This window comes from Drosophila yakuba, chromosome 2R (assembly GCF_016746365.2).
Source record: "Drosophila yakuba strain Tai18E2 chromosome 2R, Prin_Dyak_Tai18E2_2.1, whole genome shotgun sequence".
Classification (NCBI taxonomy): Eukaryota; Metazoa; Arthropoda; class Insecta; order Diptera; family Drosophilidae; genus Drosophila; species Drosophila yakuba.
Window position 1 is genome coordinate 20,214,466 of NC_052528.2, and position 11,149 is coordinate 20,225,614.

An 11,149-nucleotide genomic window follows, 5' to 3' on the forward strand; every position below is an offset into this window, starting at 1 on the left:
CACTAATCGTAAGGTTTTATATCCTTAACCCTTAATCCTTTTGAATAAGTACATGTCAGCAAACAATTATTCCCACGGAGTTCAAGTACAGATGGATGCGTTCCGATTCTATAAAGTATGTGTTCATTTATAATCCAGGAGTTAATCTAGTCATGTTCTTTGGTTTGTCCGTCCGTATATACATAAGTCATACATAAGTTAATCAGCTAATTCTTCAAACTCTACAACTTGTAGACTTTATAGCTTACTCCAAGCATCCCAGCATTAAATGATCATAGGAAAATATTTAATATCATATGCGTTGAGTTATATTTTAAAAGTGATTTTCGCACGCTGAAAAATTCAAATAATAAGCAATGGCGCCAAAAATGGAAATCATTCGTTGACGAAAGCTGGCAGCTACAGAACGAACTGCCTATGCTATGGGATTAATTTCAATGTATGTATAACACACTCGCCGTACAACTCCACTAGTTTTGTTTTCTCACAAAATTATCATGCAGCCACGCGCTCTTTTACATATTCTATTCCTATTCTGTTTGCGTTTTGCAATTAACTTTTTGATTCTCTACCGCCAAAAAGAAAACGCCGTTCCGGCGGACTTGAAACGGCTCGGAACCCTGGCGAGTGACAAAGGCTGGCGGGTGTAAAACCCGAACAGCTGAGTTTTATTTTGCACGCGACTTTGAATTTGACGAGATGGAAAGTTGCATTAATTGCGTGGATAACTTGCGAAAATACAAGTGCAGCAAATGCTCGGCTCCCTAGTAAGTAGCTTTTCAAACAGTTCACCATGCATATAATATATACCACCAAATGTAGCTGCTCTGTGGCTTGTTATAGGGCACACAAAGATTCGCCCCAATGCGTGGCCAGGGAATCGGAGGTAAAGAAGACTGAAGTTGGCTACCAGGAGGAACCTACGCTCCATGTGCCATTCCCCACCGACGACACAGTGGCCGCGGACAAGCTCCAGCAATTAGGTAGGTGCTCCAGTTCTTGCTTTCAACTGCTCTTTCAGCCAGTGGTTTCCACAGAGAACTGCCAGGACCTACGCAATTTGCTCCATAATCCACACCTGCGTTCGCTGCTCCAGCAGATCGATGTGGCCATCAATGCGCAGACAGCCATGATGGCCGCCATGCAGGAGCCACTCTTTGTGGAGTTCGCCAATGCCTGTCTGCAGGTCGTCGAGCCGATGACGGATGCGGAGCGCGCTGAAATTGAGTTGTACTCCTGAAATGAGGTTCACAAAAACACAATTCACGGTCTCAAATAAACTAAGCCTTTATTTTGTAACTTAAACTGCACCCAATCCTTTGCAGCTTCTTGGTCGGCTTGCATTAGAGAACTCCTGGAAGCCTCTAAGGATTCGCAATTAGGTTAAGATTATTTTCAATATCACAAACCAATCTCCTACTACGAATTCATTGAGATCGGCCGGAATTAAACCAGCTCATTGGCATTCAAACTTAATCAAAGTATATCGAAAGTGGATCGGAGTTGAAAGTGATTTTTGGATGCTCCATGTGCAGCTTGAAAAACTTATGTTCCCCGTGCACTATCCACGTCATGGGGATGGCATCCTCTGCAGGATGGCTGCGATACACGTTTTGATCCACATAAACATTAAGTGTTGTGGTACGGTTTTCCCCCAATTTCTGTGCATCAAATCTAAAGTCCTCGAACACAAAAGTGCAGTGGGATAAACCGAGGATCTGTTGCGTTTTAAGGTTTTGTATTAGGGTCTCAAACTCATGTCCGCTTACACAAACCGAATTTTGTATATACAATTCGTTGGTATTAATGCGAAGATGCTCACACGCATGCATGCCATACTTTGCCACCTTCAGGGTCTTAATAGCCACATTTAGGCCGCGAGTCTCATCAGCAATGGAGATACTCTTGTTTAACTCGATCATATTAATGGAGCTTCTCTTTGCAGATATCAGCATCTGTCTCAGATCGCCGGACCTTAGGAGACCACAAATAAATATCTTCTTCAAGTGCGTGAGATGTTCCAGTTTCGATAGAAACCACATCATCATTTCCTCGCGGTAGCACTGCAGAAACTCTAGATTTCGAATCCCTTCCCAGGGCAGTTGTGTATTCGATATCTGGTCAGCTTCGAAGATTCCCAGCTTGAGGGATTTTATTTTTCTGGTTTTCAGGATCTGTATCAAGTTAGTGACTTCAAATTTGCTGCAGTAGGAGACCGTGAGGTGCTCGAGACATTGAAATTCTTCAAAGTGTTTGCCAGTGAACTTTCCATGTGGGCTAAAAGTTGTCAGATTTGGAAAAGTCTTGAACATTTTTGACAAATCCGCATCATTCAACGTAAACGAATGCGTTGAGAAGCGAAAATCCTTAAGATTTGGAAAACTATAGCTAGTAAGCAGTTCGAAATTTGATCTTTTATTCATTTTAAACCGTAGTGTACTAAGGGTTTGTTGTGTACTTTCCAGGAAGAAACGCAGATCCTTATTGCTCAGGTGCATTTCAATCAAGGATATATGTGCAGACTTGTTATGAGCACGCCAGACATGCGGCATTAATCTTTTAAACCGGAAATGCAAGTGTTTCAGTTGTAGCTGCGTCTTTAGGTCGAGATTACTCAGAATAATAATGAGAACATCGTCGGGCAGGCTTAGTAAGTCGGGCTTGTTATTCTGTAAAGAGGAAAAGAAATCGTTTGTAAAAAGTTCTTAGTTTTTAGTGTATATAATAATTATAGTTTGTTAAAGAAAAACTTTCACATTTGTAGTACTGCTCCATTGTTGCATTGTAGTATCATAAGTTTGATTTATATTAGGACCGATCTATTTTTGTATGTTTTAGCTAATATCGGGTTTCCTAGGTTCACACTTTCCCCAATTCCAAATTTTAAAAACAGTTTTTTAAAATTTGTTTAAATGAAATCTGTTGAATTTTGGTATTTTTGGTGGCAGCCAACTGTCAGCTGCGCTGTTGGTTAGTCACAGCGTGCTGTGAGCGGTTAACAGTGTGCTGTTGGGCGCACGAATCGCTGGTCAGCAAAAACAAACTGCAAATAGAATAATCCCCGGAGTTTTGCATCTAAACGCATAAATCCACAACAAAAGCAAGATGCAAAAGTACGACAAAATGGAGAAGATCGGGGAGGGCACCTATGGCACGGTGTTCAAGGGCCGCAACCGCGACACCATGGAAATAGTGGCCCTGAAACGGGTGAGACTCGACGAGGACGACGAGGGTGTGCCCAGTTCCGCCCTCCGGGAGATCTGCCTGCTGAAGGTAAGTCAGTCGAACGAGCCGGAAGTGATTGAAGTTTGGAAACCAAATCGGCACATTCCCATCCGCAGGAGCTGAAGCACAAGAACATTGTGCGCCTCATAGACGTCCTGCACTCGGACAAGAAACTCACCCTGGTCTTCGAGCACTGCGACCAGGACCTCAAGAAGTACTTCGACAGCCTCAACGGGGAGATCGACATGGCCGTCTGTCGGAGCTTTATGCTCCAACTGCTGCGCGGATTGGCCTTCTGCCACAGGTATACCTATACATCCATATATGTAATATATAAGCACTGGATTAGATCCTATATTGTCTCAGTGGTGATATGGAGTAACTTTATCAGTGAAATTCATTGGCTCTACGTGTCCACTTGTGTCCTGCTGCACCGCTGTCCATTCAGACATAACTTTGTCCAATTTTAGCCATAATGTCCTGCATCGCGATCTGAAGCCACAGAACCTGCTGATCAACAAAAACGGCGAACTAAAGCTGGCTGACTTTGGTCTGGCTAGAGCCTTTGGCATTCCCGTCAAGTGCTACTCCGCCGAGGTGGTGACCCTGTGGTACCGACCTCCCGATGTCCTGTTTGGAGCCAAGCTTTACACAACCAGCATAGACATGTGGTCGGCTGGATGCATTTTGGCCGAACTGGCGGACGCTGGGCGACCGCTGTTCCCTGGGTCTGATGTGCTCGACCAGCTGATGAAGATCTTCCGAGTGCTGGGCACCCCCAACGAGGACTCCTGGCCAGGCGTTTCGCACCTCTCCGACTACGTGGCGCTTCCATGTAAGGCCTGCCGTGTTATCTTATTGTTTAACACTAATATGGAAACCTTGTTTACATTTTAGCCTTTCCGGCCATCACCTCGTGGAGTCAACTGGTACCTAGGCTAAATTCCAAGGGACGCGACCTGCTGCAAAAGCTGCTCATCTGCCGGCCAAATCAGCGAATCAGCGCGGAGGCAGCGATGCAGCATCCTTACTTCACGGACAGCAGCTCCTCGGGCCACTGAGGTCGGAAGACTCGTTCCAAGCCACTGTTTTCACAACCTTCGATTAGACTTAAGCCCAAACCCAAGACCTTGTTCAGCAAGGCGTGTGCGCAGTCTCCACAGATCTTTTAATTATATATGTATGTCCTTGCAGTAGAGGTCGATATTAGGCTAAGATAAAAAGTCCTTTATAATTTCGTTTGTTTGATTTACCAAGGCAAAAGCGGTTTGATTGATGACAATCTTTACCAATGTGACTCTTAATATAGCCATTTTAGCTGCCAAATTAATCTTTATCCCTAAAACAATTATTGATTCATTAAAATCGTTTTACTTTTAGATATGTTTTTGTTGAGTATATCGTTAAGATCCGAAAAATGTTCAAATTCTCAGACGATATCTACTGTTTATGTGAGTGTGCAAGAAATGTTTAAAATCATATGGTTTCCAAATTTAATGAGAGGGGCAAAAGTGTCGAATATCTTCTGATAAAATTCGATGTGAATTCCTGAAAATTCCGCTCTTTCTGATTGACATGAGCCATTGAGTAAATTAGAATCAAAAAAATTGAGATGTAACCTAGATTTTTAAACCAATAAATACACTTACCGCAGCACTACGTCGTCGCAGCATGATGAATACTGTGAAGTGGTCGACTCAACCACACGGCACTCAATAGGGGTTAAAGTCGTTCTGCGCACTCGCGAGTTAGAAAATTGAGAACTTTACAGATTGAGAGATTCTTTCAATGTGCTACGAATTGCTAAGCGGACCGGTCGGATTTCAGAATTCTAAGCACCGAGTGGCTCGGAAATTCTTTTATACATATAATTAAACGGATAAACAAGGCTACCTGTGGATCGCATAATTCGCTATATAGTTAAAAATACGAAAACTGTGTTAGCTACGCAGATAAAACGAAAGCTGTTATCAGCAGCAACCGTGTTTCGGAAACAATTTACGATAAAGTGCTGCAAAAATGACTTGGGGATTTGTGACCTGCGGACCTAATGAGGCCCTAGTTGTGTCTGGTATATCACTCGACCTTTAAATGCTTAAAATAATGTCAAATCGATTAATTAAATGAACATAAATGAAATTGTCACACACACACACACATACACCCCACCCCGAGTGACGTCACTATCGATTTTTGTGTACCGCAAATGTTGTTGTGGGGTTAACAGGGGAAGAAGCAGACTATGCGACAGTCCGAAGCCGTGCGTGCGCATTCGAACGGCGTGACGGTGCTGTAATCCAAATGCTGCAATGTTTTGTAAACAAAGTGTTTTTTGTTTATCTTCTGCGCAGGGTGCTGCTACATGAAGCCGCTTTTGGTGCCGGGAGGACGTGCATTCGTTTGGCCAGTGGGCCAGCAGGTTCAGCGGTAGGTATCAACCGGCATTGACCAGGGGTTCCTACGAAAAGCCACAGGTTAGGAAAACGCTTTAGGGGGCGTGCATTTACATAAGATGTTATTCGAACGAAATCGGTTTAATTCAAATATATTACAGTGATAAGCTTTCTTATTACGATAAACTGAAAAAAAAATAAAACTTATTCATCAGATATATATCAGTTGATATTTGTGGCTTAGTATTTGAATCCCTAGTCTTAAGTTTACAAGTCCTCAGATGTCTAATGTCACCTAATCTTCACCAGAATTTCGTTAAACACGATGACCCTGCAGGTGGAGAGTCCTTGCGTGTACACCAGCCAGGGAGTTCCCATCTCGGTGACGGGCATTGCACAGGTGAAGGTTCAGGGTCAGAACGAGGACATGCTGCTGACCGCCTGTGAGCAGTTCTTGGGCAAATCCGAGGCAGAGATCAACCACATCGCCTTGGTCACCCTGGAGGGACATCAGCGGGCCATTATGGGTTCGATGACCGTGGAGGAGATCTACAAGGACCGCAAGAAGTTCAGCAAGCAGGTGTTTGAGGTGGCCTCTAGCGATTTGGCCAACATGGGAATAACCGTGGTTTCCTACACCATCAAGGATTTGCGCGATGAGGAGGTGCGTAGTTTCAGCCGATTAGTTCTAACCACAAGCCCCGCACAACTAACCCAATCATCAGCAGTGATGGGAATGAATTCTTTATTTTACTAGATGCTAGTCTTGCTACAAAGATATAGTTAGTTATTTAATTTACCAAGTCGTTTTTTTTTTGTACATCAATCTATATTCTATTTAACTTACTTCCCATCACTGTGCTACGGCTTAAAGCCCTCCTTTTTCAAGTAACCTCTTGTAAATACGTGAATATATGTATTTCTTGCATGTCCACATGGAACCTCTGTAGGGCGACTCAAAGGTGCGTATGTCCGCTCAACCGCCTGTGTGTGGAATCGTTGGGACACGTCCATCATTTTCTGCTCCTTTTGTGACCATCGAGGCACTAACGCTCCGCTCTCAATTTGCTTTTTCAGGGCTACCTGAGGTCATTGGGTATGGCGCGCACGGCGGAGGTGAAGCGTGATGCCCGCATTGGCGAGGCGGAGGCCCGTGCTGAGGCGCACATTAAGGAGGCCATTGCTGAGGAGCAGCGCATGGCCGCGCGTTTCCTCAACGACACCGACATTGCCAAGGCCCAGCGTGACTTTGAGCTGAAGAAGGCCGCCTACGATGTGGAGGTGCAGACCAAAAAGGCCGAGGCCGAGATGGCCTACGAGCTGCAGGCGGCCAAGACCAAGCAGCGCATTAAGGAGGAGCAGATGCAGGTGAAGGTGATCGAGCGCACACAGGAAATTGCCGTCCAGGAGCAGGAGATCATGCGCCGCGAGCAAGAGCTGGAGGCCACCATTCGCCGACCGGCCGAGGCAGAGAAGTTCCGCATGGAGAAACTGGCCGAGGCCAACAAGCAGCGCGTGGTCATGGAGGCCGAGGCGGAGGCAGAATCGGTGAGATACCATCTAAATCTTGGCTTATAGACTATGATTAACTGAAGCATCTCCCACTCGTTGTAACAGATCAGGATCCGTGGTGAGGCGGAGGCCTTTGCCATAGCGGCCAAGGCTAAAGCAGAAGCCGAGCAGATGGCGATGAAGGCAGAGGCCTATCGCGAGTACCGCGAGGCTGCCATGGTGGAGATGCTCCTGGACACACTGCCAAAGGTAGGTCCAAAAGTTAGATTAAAGAAATGTGTAATTAATTGCATGTGGAATCTTATTTGCAGGTGGCCGCCGAGGTGGCTGCTCCGCTGTCGCAAGCTAAGAAGATCACGATGGTGTCCAGCGGAACTGGCGATATCGGTGCTGCCAAGCTGACCGGCGAGGTTCTGTCGATCGTCAACAAAGTGCCAGAGCTGGTCAAGAACATAACCGGCGTGGACATTGCTCGGGTACGTTCCAATTCTGAATTTATCTAACTTCGGAGCTCGTCGTGGTGAAGAATGACGACCCAATCGAAACCAAAACAAATGGCAATCAAAAGACTTTGTAGACAAGAGGACGCGGCTTTCGTTTGCTACCTTCGTTTGTTTTGAGCCTTGTTTTGCGATATTGATTCCCTGGTTTCAATTCACTTTACGTTTCCTTTCTCTTCATTTCAGTCTGTGCATGCTGGCTAAAAAAGTACCCAAAAGAATACCAAAACACACAATTATGTACTCTTCAAAAAGAAAACAAAAAAACAAAAATTACGCAATCTTGAACGATCGAATACTTCAAAACTGAAATCGAACGCATTTAAATTTCTTTATAATTAATATATTATTGAATCTTTGTGCTAACCCGACAAATTTTGCAACATGTTTTACACACACACTCAGAGAGAGGAGCAAAAATATTTTGTATTACATGTATAATGTATTTATATAAGTGTATTGCACAAAGCGTGGAATAAATATTCTTCCTTGGATCAACAAATGCAGTTTTTATTGGACATTTCCGTAGATATTAATGTATGAACATAATTGAAACATAAAATGTTACCAAGTTTTATTGGGGCAAACACATATTTAAGTTACTGGTTAAAGTTTTAAAAACAGATATAAAGTAAGTTAAAATTTTTCAAACACCTATGGTTTTAACGGTTTTCTCATATTGCCACTCTTTTCAATGGAGTCCCATAACGCACCTGCGTTGCCACCTTTGGATATAAATGCGTGCAAGAAATAATCGATTCCCTGTGTAAAACTAGAAATATCGATAGTTTTGATTGGGTGATTTTGTGCCAGCACTAATAGCAGCTCTGTCCAGCTGTGCGGATAAAAAATCATAATCAGAATATCAGTATTATAGCGCACATTACTCCCGAGAGTGTAAACTGGGAAATACCCGCTTAAGTTAAGACAAATCTTAGTGAATAAAAAACAAAGAGGCTTGTTTCCGCTCAACAACAAAGAGAGCAAACATTTGCGGCACTGGAAAGGAAAAACTTCCGCCTTCAAAAGCGGAATTAAGTGGTAAAAAACTGCATAAATTAGCAGGGAAAAACAACAGAATTAAGTGATGACCAGTGGGACTTGTTGACTTTTTCAGACTTCATATCGCTGCCCGTGCTTATTGATTTTGTTTTGAGCTCGTTATCAACAACCTGCCGCCCACTGCGCCACTCCCCCTCTTCTCATTCGTTGAATGTATTCTTATTTACCCACCAAACAATTGGTTTTCCAAGTCGCATATCTTATCAGTCAGTCCCCCTGAAATCTTGCTAATTTGTTTATACTTAACTGATCACCGCGATCGGCGATAATCCCTAATTGGATGGAGATATCTGCTGAAGCAGATGTTAATTGACGAATGGCTCTGTGAATCGTATTGCTACTACCTGAGAAAAGCGGTTCGATTCAAACGTGTTAAATAGTAATTTGCACCTTGAATAATGCCGCACCCACTCGTCAACAGAAAATCAATAAATGCAGTTCTTTACGAACTTCATGCACTCACACACATCTTTCTCAATTTCTGCATTCTAGCTGAAATGACTACGTAAAGGTCCCAGGTTTATCTGTCTGAAATCCAGATTTAATTCTGCTGGCGACGGACCTTTTATCACTTTCGAAAAGCAGAAACCAAAGACACCGCAAAAATGAAACTAAAACGCTGGCGGCACAAGCGTAAATAGTTATTTGCTAACAGATAACGGAAGGAGAAAGACATCCTCCAAGTAGCGGAAAAAGAAGCTAAGTTCGTTTGGAAAACAATCGAAAAAACAGGCAAAAAATCATGCTAGGTCGCACACAAAGACTCCTGTTGGGCATATCAATACTGATACTAGTCGATGTGGTTTGGGTCTCCTCCAGTGAGCTGACAAAGGTAAGAATTCCCTATGTCCAAGCACTTAGAAATCGGTTTTATCTTTGATTTACTTTCCTAGTTCCTGTACAATGAGGCCAACTTTGATAAGCCCTTCTTCTGCACATACTTCAAAACCTCCATGTTCAGCATTTACCTACTAGTCATCGGCATCCTGGCTCCCTGGAAAGAGTCCTGCGAGCGACAAAATGGAAACTATGCTGTAAGATATTAGATATCCCAATTTTAAACCATACTCAATGATTTTACTTCCTTTAGATGATGGAACAGAATGCAGACGACGAGAATTATTACTCCAATCAAGCTGTTTTGGTAAGCAAACATGCAGTAATATGTGGAAACAGATTTTACCTATGTTTATTCCTTCCAGGGAGACCCAACCTATGTGCCCATCAGATCGCCCCATTTAGGAGCAGGAGCAGGTGCCCCAGCCAATGGCACCTCAAACTCCATATCGGGCACCGAAAGCGATGATTCCAGCGTAAGGAGTGTGCGCTTCAGTAAGATGGCCGAGGTCAGAGAGATGTCCGCCCACGAAGCCACCGATGCCTTGATGGCCAGGCTTTCGTATGCCGCCAGCTTGAGAATTAGGCGGCAGAAGACCCACCACAAGACGGCAAAGACGGCGCTACTTTTTTGTCTGCTCTGGTTTGCGGCCAATTACTTCTTTCAGTTGGCGCTGGAAATGGACGAGGCGGCCATGATAACACTGGTTAGCTCAACATCGTCATTCTTCATTATCTGCTTGGCAGCCGTGTTTCCCTCGGCAACAGGTGACAAACTGACCATCACCAAGGTGATTGCAGTGGCCATGAACATTGGCGGTGTGGTAACCATCACCATGAACGACCTACACGATACAAAGATGACCAGAGGCGTCCTTTTGGCCCTTTTCAGCGCTTTCTTCTATGCCGCTTATCTGGTTTTCGTGAAGCGAAAAAGCGATACGGAGGAGAAGGTTGACATACCATTGTTCTTCGGTGAGTAAAACTGTTGAGTTCTGAATTTGATCGTTGCTTATCTTCTGACTCCCGTTCAGGTTTTGTCGGTCTATGGAATATGTTGCTATTATGGCCAATATTCTTTATTCTCCATTTCACCAAAATCGAAACCTTTGAGCTGCCAAGTCAGGGGCAGTTTGCCCTTCTGTTTCTGAACGGATTAATTGGCACTGTGCTGTCGGAAGCCCTTTGGCTGTGGGGCTGCTTCTTGACCTCCTCACTGATTGGCACGCTGGCCATGTCGCTACAGATTCCGCTGGCCATCCTGTTTGATGTCCTGCTGAAGAACAAACCATATTCGTCGATGTTCTACATGGGCTCGATACCCATCTTTGTGGCCCTGGTGTTCGTTTCGCTATTGATGCGAAACGACGATTCCGATCCGCTGATGAAGCTCTTTAGGATTGTGTATAGAAAAGTCTGCCGGTGCCATAAGCCAAGCATTGTTAGGTAAGTCTTGTATTCTGCCAATATATGAACTATGTTTAAACATAATTTCTCATCTAGGGTCAACGATGACGAACAACAGGAGTCGCTGATAAGCAACAGCGATTAAGCAAACGATCGGAGGCTTTTTGTAAAAATCGGGCTTCTACAAACTTTGAATATTGCTCATTGCAATGC

At 44.1% G+C, this 11,149-nt stretch overlaps 5 protein-coding genes across 9 annotated transcripts in view; 4 read left to right on the forward strand and 1 right to left on the reverse strand.

Annotated features, from left to right (window-relative positions):
- Positions 1 to 438: 438 nt before the first annotated feature.
- LOC6531546 (zinc finger HIT domain-containing protein 3) lies at positions 439 to 1,305 on the forward strand. The gene is made up of 3 exons (XM_002092308.4): positions 439 to 767; positions 823 to 983; positions 1,038 to 1,305. Exons 1-3 carry the CDS (start codon positions 700 to 702, stop codon positions 1,238 to 1,240), a joined length of 432 nt encoding a protein of 143 aa, XP_002092344.1. The 5' UTR covers positions 439 to 699; the 3' UTR covers positions 1,241 to 1,305.
- On the reverse strand, positions 1,263 to 5,013 carry LOC6531547. Of its 2 annotated transcripts, none has more exons than XM_015195915.2 (2): positions 4,875 to 5,013; positions 1,263 to 2,669 (listed from the first exon to the last, which is right to left on the reverse strand). In XM_015195915.2, the coding sequence occupies exons 1-2, from the start codon at positions 4,896 to 4,898 to the stop codon at positions 1,473 to 1,475; spliced, it is 1,221 nt and encodes a 406-aa protein (XP_015051401.1). In that variant the 5' UTR covers positions 4,899 to 5,013; the 3' UTR covers positions 1,263 to 1,472. The 2 variants fall into 2 exon arrangements, with proteins under 2 accessions (XP_015051401.1, XP_002092345.2); XM_002092309.3 differs by lacking the exon at positions 4,875 to 5,013 and adding an exon at positions 2,757 to 2,911.
- On the forward strand, positions 2,991 to 4,604 carry LOC6531548 (cyclin-dependent kinase 5 homolog). The gene is made up of 4 exons (XM_002092310.4): positions 2,991 to 3,273; positions 3,342 to 3,529; positions 3,696 to 4,060; positions 4,123 to 4,604. The coding sequence occupies exons 1-4, from the start codon at positions 3,106 to 3,108 to the stop codon at positions 4,284 to 4,286; spliced, it is 885 nt and encodes a 294-aa protein (XP_002092346.1). The 5' UTR covers positions 2,991 to 3,105; the 3' UTR covers positions 4,287 to 4,604.
- Positions 5,014 to 5,028: 15 nt separating the features above from the next.
- Positions 5,029 to 8,132, forward strand: LOC6531549 (flotillin-1). 4 transcript variants are annotated; one of them, XM_002092311.4, is made up of 8 exons: positions 5,030 to 5,296; positions 5,577 to 5,652; positions 5,928 to 6,282; positions 6,569 to 6,580; positions 6,696 to 7,166; positions 7,236 to 7,379; positions 7,442 to 7,606; positions 7,817 to 8,132. In XM_002092311.4, exons 1-8 carry the CDS (start codon positions 5,245 to 5,247, stop codon positions 7,832 to 7,834), a joined length of 1,293 nt encoding a protein of 430 aa, XP_002092347.1. In that variant the 5' UTR covers positions 5,030 to 5,244; the 3' UTR covers positions 7,835 to 8,132. The 4 variants fall into 4 exon arrangements, with proteins under 4 accessions (XP_039228100.1, XP_039228101.1, XP_002092347.1 ...); XM_039372166.1 differs by having other exon boundaries at positions 5,029 to 5,296; positions 7,442 to 8,132; XM_015195916.2 differs by lacking the exon at positions 6,569 to 6,580 and having other exon boundaries at positions 5,031 to 5,296.
- Positions 8,133 to 8,437: 305 nt separating this feature from the next.
- Positions 8,438 to 11,149, forward strand: part of LOC6531550 (solute carrier family 35 member F5) — a 3,393-nt gene continuing 681 nt past the window's right edge. Inside the window, exons 1-7 of the mRNA XM_002092312.4 lie at positions 8,438 to 8,671; positions 9,185 to 9,524; positions 9,586 to 9,726; positions 9,783 to 9,836; positions 9,895 to 10,504; positions 10,564 to 10,975; positions 11,033 to 11,149. The exon at positions 11,033 to 11,149 is cut by the window's right edge and continues 681 nt beyond it. Coding sequence (XP_002092348.1) covers positions 9,435 to 9,524; positions 9,586 to 9,726; positions 9,783 to 9,836; positions 9,895 to 10,504; positions 10,564 to 10,975; positions 11,033 to 11,081 — 1,356 coding nt within the window. The 5' untranslated portion in view covers positions 8,438 to 8,671; positions 9,185 to 9,434 and the 3' untranslated portion in view covers positions 11,082 to 11,149. The remainder of the gene's footprint in view (positions 8,672 to 9,184; positions 9,525 to 9,585; positions 9,727 to 9,782; positions 9,837 to 9,894; positions 10,505 to 10,563; positions 10,976 to 11,032) is intronic.